At 49.1% G+C, this 18608-nt stretch overlaps 5 protein-coding genes across 7 annotated transcripts; 2 read left to right on the top strand and 3 right to left on the bottom strand.

Annotated features, from left to right (window-relative positions):
- Positions 1–179: 179 nt before the first annotated feature.
- Positions 180–3999, bottom strand: ONS95_014680 (uncharacterized protein). Of its 2 annotated transcripts, XM_058508346.1 has the most exons (4): positions 3702–3999; positions 3594–3627; positions 1269–3421; positions 180–1218 (listed from the first exon to the last, which is right to left on the bottom strand). In XM_058508346.1, exons 3-4 carry the CDS (start codon positions 2847–2849, stop codon positions 823–825), a joined length of 1977 nt encoding a protein of 658 aa, XP_058356031.1. In that variant the 5' UTR covers positions 2850–3421; positions 3594–3627; positions 3702–3999; the 3' UTR covers positions 180–822. The 2 variants fall into 2 exon arrangements, with proteins under 2 accessions (XP_058356031.1, XP_058356032.1); XM_058508347.1 differs by having other exon boundaries at positions 180–2942; positions 3010–3999.
- A 2759-nt stretch (positions 4000–6758) lies between these two features.
- ONS95_014681 (uncharacterized protein) lies at positions 6759–9442 on the top strand. 2 transcript variants are annotated; one of them, XM_058508348.1, is made up of 3 exons: positions 6759–7384; positions 7433–8631; positions 8683–9442. In XM_058508348.1, the coding sequence occupies exons 1-3, from the start codon at positions 7379–7381 to the stop codon at positions 8744–8746; spliced, it is 1269 nt and encodes a 422-aa protein (XP_058356033.1). In that variant the 5' UTR covers positions 6759–7378; the 3' UTR covers positions 8747–9442. The 2 variants fall into 2 exon arrangements, with proteins under 2 accessions (XP_058356033.1, XP_058356034.1); XM_058508349.1 differs by having other exon boundaries at positions 6759–7165; positions 7218–7384; positions 7433–9442.
- Positions 9405–11413, bottom strand: ONS95_014682 (uncharacterized protein; the record flags this gene model as incomplete). The annotated part of the gene is made up of 3 exons (XM_058508350.1): positions 9405–10090; positions 10213–10867; positions 11165–11413. The coding sequence occupies 3 exons, from the start codon at positions 11411–11413 to the stop codon at positions 9405–9407; spliced, it is 1590 nt and encodes a 529-aa protein (XP_058356035.1).
- A 4863-nt stretch (positions 11414–16276) lies between these two features.
- Positions 16277–16944, top strand: ONS95_014683 (uncharacterized protein). The gene has a single exon (XM_058508351.1). The coding sequence runs from the start codon at positions 16537–16539 to the stop codon at positions 16873–16875; it is 339 nt and encodes a 112-aa protein (XP_058356036.1). The 5' UTR covers positions 16277–16536; the 3' UTR covers positions 16876–16944.
- Positions 16945–17208: 264 nt separating this feature from the next.
- Positions 17209–18436, bottom strand: ONS95_014684 (uncharacterized protein; the record flags this gene model as incomplete). The annotated part of the gene is made up of 2 exons (XM_058508352.1): positions 17209–17716; positions 17781–18436. The coding sequence occupies 2 exons, from the start codon at positions 18434–18436 to the stop codon at positions 17209–17211; spliced, it is 1164 nt and encodes a 387-aa protein (XP_058356037.1).
- Between the last annotated feature and the right edge of the window lie 172 nt (positions 18437–18608).

Raw genomic sequence — 18608 nt, forward strand, 5'->3', positions numbered from 1 at the left:
ATTCAATCGACCACAGACGTTAACGGGAAATGTGGTTGACCGCTTCACAACATAGGAGATCTTGTTGGGTCAAATAAAGTGGATGTATTTTATTCCGCCATGGAAGCAAAGAGCCCGGGAGGTGGAATGAAATTTACTAAAGTCACGTCTGTCAAATTCGCGAGGAGGGCAGATTGATCCAGCTTCTCAATTTCGTTTCATTCGTTCCTCCAGCTGCCATCTACCGTTCATTCTCGGTGATCGCAGGCTCATCTTCTACCAGCTATGTATGCTACACGCGCGCCCAGTAATGCCGCGCACTGTATGTATCTAACTCCCTCCTTCCTCTCAATCTTTATACCCAACTCTCCATCTACACACTTCCTTCTCACATCTCCATTCTTTCCCCATGACCATTCTCAACTCTCATATCTCAAATGAGCATCTCCTCAACAAAGAAAAAAGAGACATGTACGTGTGGGGTGTTATTGTGCCCTTGAAACAAAGAAGAAGAAAATTCGCCCAGAACCACCCACTCAATTTTTATCCCCACAGGCTTTCGCTGAAAATGCATGTATCAATCATCATCCATAGTCCATCATCACTCATCATCCATGCAATCCGTCATCATAATGTTCGTCGAAATGGAGTGGCGTTTGCCCCTTCGTATCCTATTCGTCCTCATAATAAATGAGAAGACTTGAGTGGATGTCTCGCATGGGGGAGGAAAAGGTCGAATGTAAAGTCACGAAATCTTGCTTTTGGCGAGAGGTTCTGAGTACCCCGTACAGGTGCAAGTCAGAGGCTACATGCCCGAACGATCAAAGAGCAGGCCAGCCTACTCTAAGCTGAGGGCGTCACTGCAGGGCTCACGGTATCCAGGGGTGCTGCATGAAGAGCAGGCTTAGCGGCCTCGCCCATCAGCCCCCTCATCTTGCGCTCCATAGCATTCTTGACCCACTCGGCGACCTCTTCATCTTCGGTTCCGCGTCCAGCACCCATCTCCTTCTTCGGAGCTTCTCCATCAGCGAATCCTGTGGGTAATTCGGCTTCTTCGTCCTCATCTTCTTCGGAGATGGTGAGTGGTTTCGAGAGGCCCGCTAGCCAAGGGTGGGCGAGCAGCATGGAGTACGTAGGGCGAAGTTTAGGGATCTTGTTGAGGCAGCCGTGGACGAAATCGCGTGCCGTAGCGGAATAGCCTTCTTCTGGGAGATCAGGTGGCTCACCATCTACAATTGCCTGAGAAAAGTTAGAGAAGGTTCGCCACTATTTGGCTCGAAGTAACTTACGCTTAGTTGCGAGAAAATGTTGTTGTAGGTCTCTGGTGGGTATGGATATCTTCCCATCGCACACTCGATAATACTCAGACCCAAACTCCATATGTCGCTCTGAACGCTGTATGTTCCACCTGCTCCACCAGCTTGTGACATCCCCCCTCCAGATATCCGCTCGGGAGCCATGTAGGACTGGCAACCAATGTTTGTCTTGGCGATACTGGCAACCAAGTTTCCGCTGACGCCAAAGTCGCAGATCTTCACTTGACCTCTCGTGTTGACAAGGATGTTCGTAGGCTTGACATCTCTGTGGATGATGTTGTGATCGTCCTTTAGAGTTCTCAGTCCCTGTGTCGTGGCGTAGGTGATCTTCCGCAGTACATTCTCTGGAATACCATCTCCATAGATCTTGTCGATCGAGCCACCGTCCATGAATTCAATACAGATGTAGACCGCTCCCTCTTGGAAGAAAGCACCATAGAAGTCGATTATGTAGGGACTTAAACATCTGTGCAAGATATCGAGTTCCATAATGATGTTGGCAAACTTAGCCTCATCAAGCTCTAATCTGATCTCTTTCATAGCCATAACAACCCCACTAGTGTTCCCGCTGGGTTTGGGTGATGTTTCTGATGCAACAGTATCGTTCAAGGAGTTGGTCGACATAGAGGATGAATGTTTGTTGCCAGCCAATCCAAGTCCAGGTCTTCTCATCCTAGGCCTCGAATGGCGGACCTTGTAAACGGTACCATAGTTTCCCTTACCCAACTCCTCCAATGTATCGACCTCGTCTAACGATATACTGAAAGTGCTGCCGGAGTTGAAATCGATGCCGTTTCCATGAATGACTGCCTTGTTCTTGAACTTCAAAGTGCCGTTCTTAGCATCGAGGAACTCTGAAAACTTGTCGAACATCGATTCAGGTTTGTCACTATTTGTCCTGGTCGGAGTATCTCCATTGAGGTTTGGCGTGCTTGGGCTGTCAGGAACCGAACCTGGTAGGCCTCCCGGTAGCTTCATGCCTCGTCTGGCGCTTAGTCCGCCTTTCACTGGCATCTTCGGGACTGCTGGAGCTGAGACAAAGTTATGGGCTTGAGGTCGCATGTTCGGTGGCAAGCGTAATCCTCCTGGCAGACCTCCCATAGCCTGTCCACCAAACTTAGGTTGATCTGGCAGAGGACCAGCACCTGTTGACAACGATGCCCCCCCAACGCCTGGACGCATGGGTGGGGTGCCCTGTCTCGAGAGATGGAACGCCTTCATCTTCGCCTCCATGCTTTGTGGTAACTGTTGTGAAGTCTGCGCTGCTCGTAGTCCCGACATACTGGGTGGTGGTTGTAATGGTCTTCGTGCGTTTTGTAGTAGGCCTAACGGTGTTGAGGACGCAGTCATGGACGCTGTACCTTGAGAGTCGGACTTGAGGGAGGGGAGGCGTGGAGGAGGAGTATTTGAGGACTCTGGGGTAGGGCTTGCCAGAGGGGACTCATCTTCTTCGTCTAAGGTAGAGTCTGGCGACTGTGGACTGGCAGCGAAATCAATCGCCTCGATCGACTCGTCGCGCGGGAGTCTAGGTGTGGGGACTGGCGGGGAAGCCATGGTTGTTCCAAGTTTCTAGCTATGTGGCATGAGCAGAGTATGGAGGATCCAATCGAAGAGATCTCTAGAATAGAAATTGAAGATCCGCGGAGTCTGTTCGTTGCGCATAGTCAGCAAAAAGGCGCTTGGCATTTGGGGGATCAAGAAGATTAGGACCGACTCTGCTATCAAAATGCCGCACGCTCCGATTGGTTCTGCCGATGTTGACGGGCTGCAACTATCAAAGGAACGTGGTAGCCTGGGGCGTTTCGAGTAAGAGGGCGATCGGTCTGGGTATCGTGGACTGCCAAAGAGGAGCTGGACCGTCGAAATGGAGTTGTGGAAATAGAAGGGTCTGGATACTTTGGAGGGGAAAAAGTGGTTTGGTGAGCAGGGCAGGGCAGGGCAGGCAGGGTGGGCAATGGTCGCTGGGGTGGTTCGTTCGGTACCTGAGGCTGTGCAGCTAACGAGGACTGGATTAGCTGAACAGCTGGATAGTCGATTAGGCGCGATGCTAAGGTTATGCGGAAGATGGCCGCATCGATCGAAAGGTAGAAGCAGCGCGGGCGAGGACCTTAGTAACGAGGTCAGATCTTGAGTCGTGGAGACGCAGTCAGTATGTCTGAGTTTGGGCTTAGGTGAGGTGCTGGATCAGAAGTACGAGTAGAAGCAGATGCATCTGATCTAGCGAAGTAAGAAGATGCTAGTAGAGAGGCCTGGCTTAAGACGAGACGACACAAGACTTGAATGACTGGGCGTCTATACTTTTCCTGGTAGAGAAAAACCAAGGGATTATATGCTGAGATGTAAGAATGGATCCGTTATAGGTATGATGGAACGAAATGATGTCTGTATGCTCTTGCGTTGACATACTCATGTACTTTTGCGGCAGGGATATATTAGGAAGCCTGCTCGCAACTCTCAACTCTTCTGGACAATTTAAACGTATCAGAGGCGTGCAAAGGGGATAATGACAGTGATGCTCTGGAGCTCGTTGGCTATGAACCATCTGCAAGGTTGAGCAGCTCACACTCATCACATTAATTGTGGTTTTGCAAAGGCATCGGAGACGGAGATGGAGATGCAGATGCAGATGCAGCGAGTGTAGCATGTGTGATGACGTTGCTACCATTATTTGGCAGTACTTTTATCATGGACGAGGGGACGAGGGGACGAGGGGTTCGACGAGGATGCGCATTATTGGATTCTGGGACTGGCACTGACCTTGGCAGTCGTGGCTTGACTTTGTTTCCCCCACTATGAGTGGCTATCGATATCAAAACTGGAACCGGAGCAGTTCTCACATCCAAATCTGAACAGGTCTCCGCCCCGCGAAGAGCTGTTCCAGGGCGCATAAAATATCGTGGTCCTGGTGATAAATCTGGGCAAGGCAAGCCACAGTCGCCATATGATCTCCTTTGGGTGGATATGTTCCCTGGGACCTGAACGCCAGTAGGTCACCGCCGGATGCACTCCAGAAGGAGAAACTTCTCAAAACTCGAGGTCCACCTGGGCGCCCCTAAACTTGCTTGGACCTTCCACATTCAGTTGAATGCCATCCCAACTTGCATGTCAGGTCTGGAGAAATATATATTTAGATTATTCCAAGTAGCGTTCAAGGGTTGAAGTTTTGCATTGTGGCTATGAAATCATAAAATCCGTGCTGACCGGAATATTGCGAATTAAAGGACTACTACCGCTCTTCTTGCATGTTGATGAAATAGCACTTCATGGCACTGATTGGTCGATGGGTCAAGTGGTGATGGATACTTTTTGATGGGCATGCCGAGCAAGTGTGGAGTACCTATGGAGACAGCTACGAGCTTTTTCGGAGGCGAAAGAAGGGAAATTTTGGGTTACATTTGAAAGCGACCACTTCTTTCTCGTCGCCACAATGGCGCACTTTCCGCGTGCTGATCTGTAGAACGTCTGATACTGAACATTGTCTATCAGGTGACATGAAATCGTAGGTACTTCGTATCTACCTAGTGTCAAAGGTACTGGTAACCACGTAGAAAGCCTCTGATCAGCCTTTCGTCGCCCTGGATTATCAAAAACGGTAGTTATACAGACGAGAGAAGAAAATATGAACAGCGCCAACATTTCCATCGTGACACTTGCCAGTGCTTGCCCTTCACATGATACCCAGGTAGGTGAGAGGTACATTCAAAACAGTGCTTCTAGTCTCCAAAGGAGCATATATTTGAGGATTCAATGGTGTCTCTATAATCAAACCCTGATGACCACAGATGTTTCCAGAAACCTACAGGGAAAGCCCCAACTTCATGGTCCCTTACTTTGTGTCCTACTAACAATGGAAGGCTTAGTCTAGCAGATCCACTTGCAGAAAAAAAGAATCTTGAGCTCGCTATACTTGAACAAGCAAACGAAATGTAACGTTCCAGTATTCTTCTTGTTACGAGGCAGATCTTGGCCACACTCAAAACCACCAAGACATCGACAGCTCTGCATTTAAAGTATGTAGCATGCACAGAGCGTGCAGTACCTGGAGATATGGTAAGCTTGAACTAAGAAACAGCGAATGGCGGGAAGAAGCGGACTTTAATCAGGACTCCAAGACCCTAGATTACCATGAAAAGAAATATATGGTTGTCTCCAGACTTGATAGAGGTTAATGCCTGGTCTAAAGGCTGTAGTTTCAGTTGGGTTCAAGACCGGCAGTTGAGTGCCGAAGACGGGGGTGTGAAAACCAGGTCATGAATGCTACTGTACTGGCTTCTGTCAGAGCCAAGAAATTGGGAACATTAGACTGTCAACATGAAGAGCCTGATGGCACCTGTCCTTTACAGTAGCAGCAGATCGAAAGTAAGAGTTCTCCACGGTTTCAGATATCTAGCAGGGAACGGCTGCTTCAAGAGAGCCAGTGTCATACTTCTTTTGCCTTGGTCTTAACGCCTGGTTGGGCTAAGATCGAGGTTTTCGAGTAATCCAGAAGCCAAGAAACACCATAATTGGGAAAGTATCTGAGGATTCATTCGAAGGTCGTGTGTACCTGTGCATCTAAACAATATTGGAAGAGAAAGTCCTGGTGACTTGACCGCCAACCCAAATTCCAAGGCAATAGGCGAACAGAAGGACCCTTGGCAGAGCTTGAAAGAACACCGCGTCATGCCGTGGCTGGGGATTTTTGCAGCCACAGTGCATGATCATGATCTACCTACAATACCATGACGAGTTTGACGTGACAGGCGGAAGACTACCCGTGGAATGGAACCTTGCCTTTTGGAATCCACAGGTACAGGACAGTACTGTAGTACTGTACTGTACTCTAGTTTGAAGCGGTGACCGCTGATAACGATTGCGATGAGGCACTTTCTCTTCATGATAGCAATATCAAAAAGTCGGTATCTGCCTGCCTACCTACAGTTGACATTGACACATTAAGTGCTTCAAAATGGCCGCTCTAGCGTGGGGACGAAAACATTCACGACGCCAACCCTCCACCTGATATTGCGTCTTTTGTGAGCTGTCGACTCGATGCCAATCACGAAAATCACAGCGACTCGGATTGCGTAACTTTCCAGGCCAGTAGCACTGCACTGCACAGCACAGCACAAAGGCCAAGGCACGAACGATAAACTAGAAACACGCAAGGACAACTTCGCCATTTCACAGCTGGATTTGCAGCACCACAATCCTTTCTCATTCTCATTTCCTCATTTTTCGATAAACAACCTCCGTCGGGTTCATCCGGGAATTTACAAGAAACAAGAAACGATTTCCAGGCAAAACGGCAGAATTCGTTGGAGGGTGTTGGTTCTGGAAGATATCCGCTGTGCACGTCCAAGTCCCAAGGCCAAGGCCAAGGCCCAAGCCCAGCCACCTCAGTCAGCTCTTGCCTTGCTTTTTTCGCGTAGCCACGCCGCTTATCAGATCGGCCCGCCCAAGTGTTGAAAGGCAGCGAGCGGCATTACATCTGAAGTCTCCTCTGCCCTCAGCACTTCATACAAGTACAACAGCAACAACAACAAGAGGGCATCTTCCTCGCTCACATCTCCTCACCACGGTCGAGGCCGTCAATCCTCACTCCGAAATGGGCTTCTTCACCAATCCTACATCATACCGTCTCAATGCAGTTGCTGGCAACTATGGCCCTCCCATCGCCACCACCACGAACTTCTCCTTCCTCTCTATCCGCAACGATCATGATGCGCATCCGCCGTTGGGACATCTCATCCTCCTCGTTTTCGAGGCGGTGATGGAGGTCGTGTGTGTTAGTTTGCCGGGCTATATTGTCGCAAGACAGGGCATGTTCGATGCAGACAAGCAGAAGTTTGTGGCGAACTTGAACGTCGCTCTTTTTACACCATGTCTGAGTATGTGCGATAAAGGATATGGTAGCAAGAATAAAATGCTGACTAGATTTAGTTTTTACGAAATTGGCTAAGCAATTGACTGCGGAGAAGTTGGTGGAACTCGCCGTCATTCCAGTCATTTTCGTAGTTCAGACATTAGTCTCATATTTGGTCTCAGTGGCTGTTTCCAAAGGATTTGGATTCAAGAAGCGACCTGCAAACTTTGTGACTGCTATGGGTGTAAGTTCCTCACAATGGGGGCTATTTTCAAGAGACTAAGTGACTCAGGTGTTCGGAAACTCGAATTCTCTCCCAATCTCGCTCGTTATATCACTCGCCCAGACACTTCGCGGATTACATTGGGACAAGATTCCAGGGGATAACGATGATGAAGTGGCGGCACGAGGCATTCTCTATTTGCTAGTCTTTCAACAGCTAGGACAGCTCGTTCGATGGAGTTGGGGATACCACGTCCTGCTTGCACCACCAGAGAGTTACGAAGAGGAAAACTCCGACATCGAGGGAGGCAGATACAGAGATGAACCGGAATTGATTCCTGGCCTTGATGGCAGCGCGCCGGAGGAGTATCAAGTACTGAATGGCCATGGCTCTTCCTCGACTGTGTCATTTGAGTCTGGAGGTAGAACTCCCGTCACACATGCCCATTTTGCCGACTCGGATGACGACGAGGATACCAAAAATGACATGAAAAAGAACGTACAACCTACGCCTACAAATGGAAATGCTTTCCCTCACGTGTCGAACGGCAACATCACTTCCTTCCCAAGCATTCGCACTCCCACTCCAGGTGACGATTGGGAGATTCCAGATGGCGTCAGAGGAATCATTCCTACGATTCAGCTGAAGTCAAGACGTGGTATCTTCCATGTTACCCACGGCATCAAGAAGACCTCTCAGAAAGCTTTTGGAGCTCTCCCCACCCCAGCTCAGAATGTGCTTGCAAAGGTCTACTCTGTGCTCGGCAACTTCTTCGCTGGACTTTGGGAATTCATGAACCCACCTCTATGGGCCATGCTCCTCGCTATTATCGTAGCCTCGATTCCCAACCTTCAACGTCTTTTCTTCGAAGATGGTTCCTTCATCGCCAACTCTGTCACACGAGCTATTGGTCAATCAGGAGGCGTTGCAGTTCCTCTCATTCTAGTGGTGTTGGGCGCCAACCTCGCACGCAACACTCTCCCCAAGGAATCTCTTGACCCAGATTCCGAGGAAAACCAAATCGGAACCAAACTTATGATCGCATCTCTCATCTCGCGAATGTTATTGCCAACCATTATCATGGCTCCTCTCCTCGCTCTCGCAGCAAAATACGTCCCAGTCAGCATCCTGGACGATCCAATTTTCGTCATCGTTTGCTTCTTGCTTACTGGTGCACCAAGCGCTCTGCAGTTGGCACAGATCTGCCAAATCAACGGTGTCTACGAGGGCGTGATGAGCAAATTGCTCTTCCAGAGCTACGTTATCTGGTACGTTTATCTTCGTTTCCATTCTTCACGAAAACAGCTAACAAGAAACAGGATTCTACCCTCAACGCTCATCCTCGTCATGTGTGCCCTCGAGGTTGTCGAATGGGCAGCTTGAAGCTTGTTCATTAACCTTTAAAACTCGTCCTCACCTCATGGACATCTAGCTCCTTGACAACCTGTATCTTCTATTTTGATATTAGGCTTGTCTCGACCCGCGCAAGGCTTGCCACCAATGTATCTATAGTCCGTCTCCTTACCTTTTCATGTTCCGGGACGGGACAAAAATATTGTCCGATTTTGGTTCTTTTTTTCGAAGTACACAGTCGTTTGGACTGGACTACAGTAGCATGGCGTTGCGGCTGAATTTTGGGAATGAAGGTCTTGATACCGATACAGTTACTCCTTAGCAGGATTACGGCTTCCGCAGTGAGTAAACAGAAAAATGCGAATACTGTATATGACATTGAACTCTCCTGGATACTTGGTTGTGATTGTAGCTGACGTGGAATTTTACTTGTGAATTTGAAAGAATTAGCGAACTACTGCGTCACCAGACAAAAAATGTTTGTTTTCAAATCGTAGCCAAGCTATTCCTTGAATGTTACAACAGCGACTGATACTCTATTAAGTCCTCAAGCAGCCAGTCCATCAGCCATTCCACAGACACGAGGCTACCACAAAGACTATTAGCAGCAACTCGATGGTGACTGAATCCCGCTTCACTCTCACCACCATACCTGTCCTCCATTCAACACCCAACCCAAACCCCAAGCTCAAACCCTCCTGCCACCAAACCCCCAAATCTTAACCACATTCCCCACCCCTCCACTCAACCCCTCCTCCACCCTCGTCCCTGCATTACCCTTGTCCTCAAACGTAGGCACAAGCGCCAACCCATCACCCCTCACATCAAGAGCTGTCCATTTCTGCTCTCTATACGCGAATTTCTTCCTCTTCGATTCTCCCCCTCCGCCTTCGTTCTCATCATTATCGTCATCATCATCGTGTATACCACCAAGACTTGGAGCTTCATCCTTGAGGACTTCAAGGACTGTGGTGTAGCGTACGCTTCTATCATCACCACCTCCGATGTCTGAAGTGTGATCTTCATTGAAGACCCTTGGGTCTGATTCGCCGCTATACAGAAGTTCGGCATCGCTCTTCCCTTTTGGTAGAGGATGGAGGAGGAGGTGGAGATCAGGGAATTGCGCGAAGATCTGTCCCAGTGCGGGTTTCTGCGTGGTAGATGAGAAGATGGAGCGGGTTGGATTTTGGATTTGTTGTTGGTGTTGGTTTTGGCGATGGGGCTGGTTCTGATTTGCATTTGGGGGTTGGTAGGCGGTGTTGGTGTTCGTGTTGATGGTATTTGGGTTTGTGGAGTTGTGAAGGATGGTGAGGATGTTGTTTGTTCTGGAGAGGATGTGGAGGGTTGAGGAAAGGAGGGCTAGGAGAGTGTGTGCTGGTCAGGGCTTTCAGTCTTATGCTCTACCATTCTACCATTCTGCCTTTTTCTTTTTTCTCGTTGCAAAGTAGATTTCGAAACTTGAGAATGTTAATGGGGGCAAGAGGAACGAAACATACCTTCGCTCTTCTCTTTCCTAGCAAATAGCTCATTAATGATATGAGTCATATTATCCACAACGATGACCTCCATACCTTCGTCTTCTCTATCATGTTGATCCTTCTCCTTCGAAACGGATGGTGGAATATCGCACGGCGGTGTAGAATCTTCTTCACTGTCCAGGATTTCAGGTGCGTCGTCTCTGATTTCCTGCTCTACCGCAGCATCTACTTCGTGTGTGACATCAAGAGCAGCTTTTGCGTTCTGATTTTGCCCATCCACTTCAGGGCTTGATAAAGACACAACACGATCCACCTCCCCAATGACCTCCCATAAACCCTCGATGTCAAATACGCGACTGATAGCCACCATTTCCAGACACTTCTGGACTTGCTCATCAATATTCGCACTCTCCTTCTCACTCATATCCATGCGAGTACCATTTTCACTAGTCTTAGGTTCTCGGACTGCATAGTTCCCCGTATTCACAGCATTCTGAGTCGCGAGGGAGTAGGCTTCTAAAAATCGAGCTCTGAGAACTGAAGCGAGGAGCGCGAGCGGAAAAGAGCCGGTGGTGTCAATTATTGTTACTTTGGTTCTTGGTGACCGGGATTTGGTGGTTGATGGTCCGGAGAGATGTACGAGTAGAGCTGAGGCGAGCAGGTGTAGGGACAGCTGGAGTTGTTAGCCGTGGCCAAATGCATGTTTGGAGACAAAGAGTAAGGATGAGATAGTAGTGGCGGACAGGATGACAGAGGTAAGCGTATCAAGGGACTTGTGGAGATCAACAAAGATGGAAAGCAGTGAATCGTTGAAAAAATGTAGTATAGACAGCCCACACGTGAAAGAGCCATTTGCCACGAAAATGCGAGTACTCCCAAGTCTCATTCCGGGCATGCTTATCCAACCTCTCACACAAGGCCCATATGACCCATTTCAGATCAACATAGATAATAAGACGAGCCAACTCACCAACCTCCCCTCTCTACCTTCAACAGGCGCACTGATTCCCAACACAATGCCTCTCTCAATACCACCACCACCAAGCACATCATCAAGCTCTTTACACCCTGTACTCAGTCGTCGTGGCCTCCCGTAACGTGTGAACCGTTGCTGTTGCTGCTCTTCTAGCTCAAGTAGATGGGAAGCCAAGATTGGGAGTGCAGGTTCTGGAGGTGGTTGGGTGGCGTTGGCGAGGAGTGAGTGGTCGATGTGTATCATCTTGGACGTGGGTGTAGAAGTGGAGAGGATAGTATCATATGTTGCGAGACAGGGGATCTAAGTGACGAGAACATTCCCGGAGATTTCTAGATGATATGAGGTAACAAGGCGAAGTGGGTAGAAATTCAACACATGGGGCGATTGAACGAGAAAGTGAAATTTGACAAGAGGGAAAAGAAATCAAGATTCTCCTATCTTGCGTGGTGAAGAGAGCATATAATCACTGATGCTTTGAGAACCTGTGATACTCGTATATGGTTTAGTTGATCTCCTGCTCCCTTGGTGATGTTCCAATGTTTGTTCAGGATTAGGCTAGGCTGATCGACAGATGAGAAGCGAGCTTAAGGTGTGAGACCAACACCAACGAACCTGGCAACCGCGAGCTCGTGACGATAAGAAAACACCACGCAGTTTCAATCAGTTCACAGAAATCCAGGACAATTTTGAGCACTCCTACTCTAGCCAGGTAATGAAGATATATTCCCATTGCCATCTATCTATATCTACTTCCATTCAGATCCCCGCAATCATTCCGGCCACGTGTTAGACTAGACACATGGATGTCAGACACGCGTCTCACCCCTGCGCTGAAGATCCGCAGTCTAGACCGGGCGATTCATGCCCCCCAATCCCCAAATCCTGAATGTCCTCCGGGCCTTCCTCAATAATCATCCGACCAAATCCGACTTTGAACTTGGCGAGTAAAAGATCGACCCTACGGCGTGCAACAAAGACTTCTGTTCTGCCAACAATGATTGCTCGCTGCCCAATCCAAAGACTTCACTCCCTCGACCCCCGACCCCCTCGCTTTGCTGGGCGGAGTAAGCCCAAGGCGTCTGTCTGCCTTCTCCCATCCGGTGAAGCCACGATGGAAAAGGCCCCGTCTAGACTCCAGATGCGCCTGTCTGACCCGTAGAAGCTGCCATCTCTTTGCAGATCACTGAAAATGCGACGTGCATCAAAACCGTGCTCACCTTACTGTGCTCTCTTAATCCTGCTGTTTATGGGTTGTTAGGGGTCTTGCTGTTCGGCGAGGGCGTGGGCGTGGGCGTGGGCATGAGCGTGGGTACGTCCGTAAACTGAAAACCTACAGTTGGTTGGCAGCTGGAGGCGCCGGATATCGTGGGCGTGGGGTGGAAGGGGGACCTGAGCTTGCCGCCAAAACCCCAAACTCACGGTCTGGATTGCTCCAGTTTGTTCTCAAAGAGGAAGTCGAAATGTCGCTCGAACTGCGATTTGCAACAAAGAGTCGCCTTCATCGCTTTGTCCTGTTCTGATTTGATTGCTTCCTATGACCTGTCGCTGGGCTGGCTTGGGCAGGGCTTGGAATGGGATGTTGGATTTCCTCTTTCGGATGTTCTGGACGACCAAAAGCCTTCTTGGCAACTGGGCGCTCTTTGCGGCATGCAACAACAATAACAGATTCTGTGGAAATGATGAACTTGTCCTTTTGACCTTACGAGCCTGTCGCGAGTCCAAAGCTTGAGGGTGATGCAGAGCAAAGGAGCATGCTCATTTGTAGCTGCAGCCAAACCAGGATACAAGCACGATCAGGCGAAGCAGAGATTACCCAAGATTCTAAGCGATAATAATGGAGAGCGAGAGAGAGACTCCAACGCTCCAAAAGTGGACGCCAGTTTTGCAGATCAAAGTGCGGCATGCAACAAAGATTGTGATCTTTTCTCTTCCCCTTCACTTTTGACCGTTCGGATGCTCGGTCAGGGGATCTTCCTCGAACAGTGGCTGATGCAGATGGCCGTGCCTGGGGTAGAATCAGGATGAGGTTGACGATCTCTCAGCCCATAACCGCCGTCTGGACCGCTCGATTTTGTGCAGATCCAGCTACGGCATGCAACAGAAATTCAGAACATCCAGCTCTCTCAAAAACGATTCGTTCTCAACTTACAGGCGGCCCGTTGCTTTCTTCGCGTTGCCGTGCGAAGTTGACAGCTGATGCTTGTCTATCGTTGTAAGGTTCCTGAGGCTGTACAGTCGGACAGACGAGGTAGAATTAGAGAACCCTCACACAACAACGGTCAAAAGCCACATTGTATGGCTCCATAATTTACGACGTGCAACAAAGGCACCTTCGTCTTTTCTGTGTAACCCTCCTCCAGCTTTGATCTCCTCTCCAAACCTGCAACGCTTTCCCTCGAGAGATCCCGTGCATGGCCGGTGGCCTGGCAGGTGAAAGGACCCCGACCATCCCGCATGCATGGGATAAATGGAATGGATGACCTGCAGGTCATGCATCAATCTCGACGCTCCAAAAGCCCTTCCGAATCCTTGGATAGCTGGGCCTCCGCTAAGATCGTGCAACAAAAGATGACACCCCCCTTTCAACTCTTCCTACTGGATCGTGAGAGATGTGACTGGAGTATATCCCTTGGAAAATGCAATGCGCCGCTGCACATGCCCGGATGCAATCAAAGATACATTTCCAGGCACAACAGCCACATCATTCTAGACCGGAAGATGATTTTCTGTCGGCATGCAACAGAAAATCCCGTTGTTCTTGTTGTTGAGCAATCAGAATCGAGGAGCTGACTCCTGAGGCTGGGAGGTGATTATTCGAGTCTCAGACGACGAATCAAGGTCAGCTGGTCTCAGCATTCTGGAACATCCCTTCTTCTGAGACACCAGAAAATACTCTAAATCGTCCAACTCCGCTCTCTTGCATGAAGGGTGCGATGTGCATCAGAACTTTTTGCAAAAAGACAAAAGAATGTGACTCGAGATCAGCTGAGCTGAGATGACTCGGGCGAGGACACCGTTGCCGTTTGTGTCTGCCATCATCCCTTCCACTGCTCAGCCCTATCAAGGGTCTGTCAGCATTCTGACGACTCCTGAGTCCTGATACGACACTATCCCCACCAGACCAGAGACTCGGTGTCGGTGAACACTCCCGAAGCAAACCCGCCAACAGGTTACCAGCTAGCTCCGGTACTTGAGAGTGTTCGGGCGGGCTTCCAAGACCCTTCCAAGCTTTGTAGACATGCAACAAAGCTGCAAGCAGGTGTTGTTCATCTCGCTGAGGCTTCTGTCTGCAGGAGACGGAGAAGGATGGCTGCTTCCGAAGTCAAGGGTTTGCTTGGTCGGTTGGGTTTGTTACATTTCTCTTGGGACCAAGAGGGAAAAGGGATGGTTGTCGGTTCTCGCTAAATCTAGACTCTGCTTGTTTGTCTTGGTAGTGGACGGGACAACCTATCCCCTCTCAACCCTCCTGCTCATTTTGAAGAGAATCTTGCAACTGCTGAGTATGAAATGTCACGATATAGTCGGAGACTTTCAGGAGATACCTCTCTATCAATGCATACCAGCAAAGAAGCCATCACGATTTCTGTAAGCGGCGCCTTGTTCCTGGAGATACTCTGGAAGCGATGACCCCTTCAATTTGCCCTCCAAGATCAACTGCACCCTCCCGCCCCTACATCACTAGCTCCTCTTGGACAATTTGTAGACATGCATCAAAAGTTTCTTCACCCCCCTCCCATCTCCTTAATCGCCTTACATCTCGAGCCAAGACCAATATTCATATTGGGACTCTCCGTTTGCGAGCCTAGGGGTCTCGGGTGTCGCCGACACGCTCGCTGCTCGCTGCTCGGTACGGCATGGGCATGGGCATGGGCATCAGAGCCTTGGCGACAGTCAACAGCATGCAGCCGGAACTTTACGTCCTTTCCTTCACAGTGTCTGCGTCTACAGTCATCAACTCCAAGACCTTCTAATCAGACGCCCAGAATTGTAGATGTGCAACAAAACCTTCATGTCTGTCCATCTTGTGGAAGAGAGTGGAACGAGCGGCACTTGGTTGCTGATTCACTCCTAACTTTTACGTGGATATGGAGATGGTAATGGCCTTGGCTGACGAGCTCCCTGCTTTTATTTCCATTATTTCCTGAATCTAGCAGACATTCCCGGAATGGCGTGGCTTGGAGAATTCTGAGATGTGCAACAGAGATGAACGTATTTTTCGTTCTGGCCATCCGATTCGTCCTCTGAGGCTTTCGTTGTCAGTCCTGATTGTCTCTGTGTCGAGGCTGACGATCGAATAAGGAATGTCTGTCTCTCTTGGCTGAAGGGAGCTTTATCTTCTGAGTTCACACAAACAGATATGCCATGCCTTGGTACAAAGTGCGACTTGCAACAAAACTGTGCTTGAGCAGCTGGCAACAAATGACAAATAACGTTCCCATGATCTCCGGCCAGTACTGTTCTTCTGTATTGACTTTGGGCAATCAAACACTATTCGCCCTCGCAAGCGAGAATTGTCCACATCCAACGCATTCACCTCCCTCACAAAACACAATTAGATTGGGGATAATAATTTCATTTTGCTATATCCCATGTGATCGCGTTGCAAACTCCCTCCAAAACACGCAGATCCATCGCCCCTCTCATTCAGGCCTTGGCCAAACCAGAATATGGAAAAAGAAGGATCTCGTATCCTTGGCAGTAGTCAAAGACTCGGATCTTCCCGACCGTGAAGACATTTAAATTTCGAAGCCAAGGAATTGGCAAGCTGTACGACTTGCAACAAATCAAAGTGATATTGGAAACGATTGGTTGCCTTGTACGGTTGTTACTCTTGGCTTTGTGGACTAACTTCAAGACTTTGCCAGAGAAAGGAAAAATAGGTGTCACCTAGGTGTCTTGGCAAGCAGAGACCCTCGGATACTCTTCACCATATCAAATACCACGGCGTCAATTCTATCAGGGCCAAGAGATTGGCAAGGTGTACGATATGCATCGAAAGTATATACCAATTAACTTTTGGCAGTTTATCCAATAAAATGTTATCATGCAAAGTCGATTTGAAAGCTGCAGGAAGCAAAAATAATCGTATGTCTTGGCAGATGGCTCGCTTCGGGCTCGAACGGGATTTTCCCACCTTCGACAGTCAGTGCACAACAAATCCACAATTCCATTCAAACAGCTGAAGAGACGGTTTATTCCCTTCATATGTGTTCTATACGAGAGGTGGGGTATAATGTATTACACCTCCCACTTCCAATCCCCTGTTTCTTTCTCTTGTTCAAAACAAAACCACAGATTTAGAGATTGACGAGAGCCACTTCTGCGAGTGTCACATACATATTCTTATTTACCCGGTATGAAAGCATATGAAAGCCCTCTCAACACTTCCAATAACGAGCGTTCTGAGCAGTATAGTAACCTTTTCTTCACAAGCATTCTCTGAAACATGTTCTCAATTCAATCCTCTCCTTCCTCCACATCTGAAAATGGAGTATCTGATGCTCACACTGGGACGACAGAACGATGAAGTAGCGGGAAACATTGCAAAAGGGCTTCTCCAGGGTCCAAGAATGTTCGGAGAGAAAGTCAACTCAAGAGATGGCGAAACGATACCTGTACATGGTCTCTCCCCAAAGTATCTCGATAGTGCGGACTTATACATCTCAATAGAAGGTACTCCAAGAGGTTTGTACACGAAAGAATAAGGAGAAGGATCGAAGAGATGTTTCAGTAATATGGGGAGGAAATCTAGGAGAATGCAAGACATCTATTTTGCTCACATCTATAGAATATGTCTATATTCAAGATAAAAAGAATCTCGAACGCCCGCCCCGATCCTCCATTCCAGTCAGTCAGTTATTTCATTATTCCCAAACCAGCCGCCCAATCTTCCCAGTATGCAAATCTACCAGATTAGGAAAAACGTCCGCTTCCCTATCCACGCACTCTTCCCTTCCTCCAAAACAACCAAACACGCAAAATAATGGATATGCTGTTAGGATGTGTCTAATACCTGGTTGTTTGTAGATTTGCTCCGATTACGCACTTACAGCCTCCGCCTGCGCAACAAGCCTCGCCCTCCACCCATTACACACCTCCTCAAACCCGCCCACAACATCTCCACATACGTCCGCACATTCTCTATTTCCTAGCCTCTCACTCCAGTTATGCCTCTCCAGCCACCTCTCTCCCTCCTCTCTTGCATCCTCCTCTTTCCGCATCTCCGCAACAAGTTCCCTCACACTGCGCAGTCGCCGCGTGGCTGTGGTGGTCGTCTGCCGTGACATGTGGAGGGTGTCGGAGAGGTAGTTGAGTGTTTGGATGAGGTCGGCTGTTAGACCGTGGAGTTGGGTAAGGGAAGTGAAGGCGGCGGTTGTGGGCCGGGGTATTGAATCCCCGATGGTGACGAGGAGGGGCATGAGCTCGTCGATGAGTTCCTCGTCTGGTGGGAGAGATAGAGGGGAGAAGAGGGGGTATGCGAGGGATTGGAGTAGGCGGGTTTGGTGGAGGATGTGTGTTGATAGTGCGGAGTGGGCGGTTGCGAGTCTGTTTATTTTGTCAATTACATCCCTGGAGAGAAACGACATTTGCGTAGTTGGGAAAAACGAACCTCGTAGCATTACCCTCAACACCAGATTGTCCCCCAAGATCTTTCAGGCCATCTATTACTCTCTTCACAACACCGTCCCTATCTGTCCCATTATTCTCCGTTCCCCTCCTCGCCAAACTCTCCACCATATCCATCCTAGCCACCAAACCTGGCGGCATTCCAGGAGACTCCAGATCTGAGTCTCCACCATAATCACTCCCATCATACTCGCTCGTCTGCCTCCTATGTCCTCTCGCTAGCATTAGAGTCGGCGGAGTCAGATTCGCTGATTTCGGTTGTGCTTGTACAGGTGAAGACGTAACATCCACACCACTATCCCTCGTTGGTTCTTTACCCTCGTCCCCTCCCTCCTGGAAATTCATATCTGGTTCATAGTCCTCGTCTTCTTCCTCTTCACCGTCCTCCCACGCATCCGCCAACTCGTCCGCCAGATTCCCTAACCCATTCGACTGCGCAGCTGGTCCACCACTACCGAAAACATCTGCGCTGATGGAGTCGGACCTGGTGAGACTGTGTCTATTGGGAGATGTGGGTGTTGTGAGACTGCCTTTCGAATGTCGCCGGGGGCTTTCGTTGTAGGAGAGGGGTGTGGCAAAGGAGAGGTCAATGGCAGACGGTCCGCGACTATGCTGGGGCGTTCGCGGCGAAGCAGCCATCGCGAAGGTATGGGTGAAGGAGTGGTAGTCCTCCAATTTGAATATCCGTCGCCTTACTGTCTCCTTTGTAACGCAACTCCCTAAATCTCACACCAAGAAGCAAAGCAAAGCCGGATCAAAACAATGTCCCGTGCGAGTACCCGGATCCTTTGTCCTCGGTGTTCTCAAAAAA

Source organism: Cadophora gregata, assembly GCF_030347475.1.
Source record: "Cadophora gregata isolate MNR1 chromosome Unknown scaffold_9, whole genome shotgun sequence".
NCBI classification, from domain to species: Eukaryota; Fungi; Ascomycota; class Leotiomycetes; order Helotiales; family Ploettnerulaceae; genus Cadophora; species Cadophora gregata.

Coding starts and splice junctions, on each gene's coding strand:
- ONS95_014680 (XM_058508346.1), bottom strand. CDS start 2,849: ATGGCTTCCCCGCCAGTCCCCACACCTAGACTCCCGCGCGACGAGTCG. Junction 1,219..1,268: donor ACATTTTCTCGCAACTAAGC/GTAAGTTACTTC, acceptor AACTTTTCTCAG/GCAATTGTAGATGGTGAGCC.
- ONS95_014683 (XM_058508351.1), top strand. CDS start 16,537: ATGAAAGCCCTCTCAACACTTCCAATAACGAGCGTTCTGAGCAGTATA.
- ONS95_014681 (XM_058508349.1), top strand. CDS start 6,883: ATGGGCTTCTTCACCAATCCTACATCATACCGTCTCAATGCAGTTGCT. Junction 7,166..7,217: donor TCTTTTTACACCATGTCTGA/GTATGTGCGATA, acceptor GACTAGATTTAG/TTTTTACGAAATTGGCTAAG. Junction 7,385..7,432: donor ACTTTGTGACTGCTATGGGT/GTAAGTTCCTCA, acceptor TAAGTGACTCAG/GTGTTCGGAAACTCGAATTC.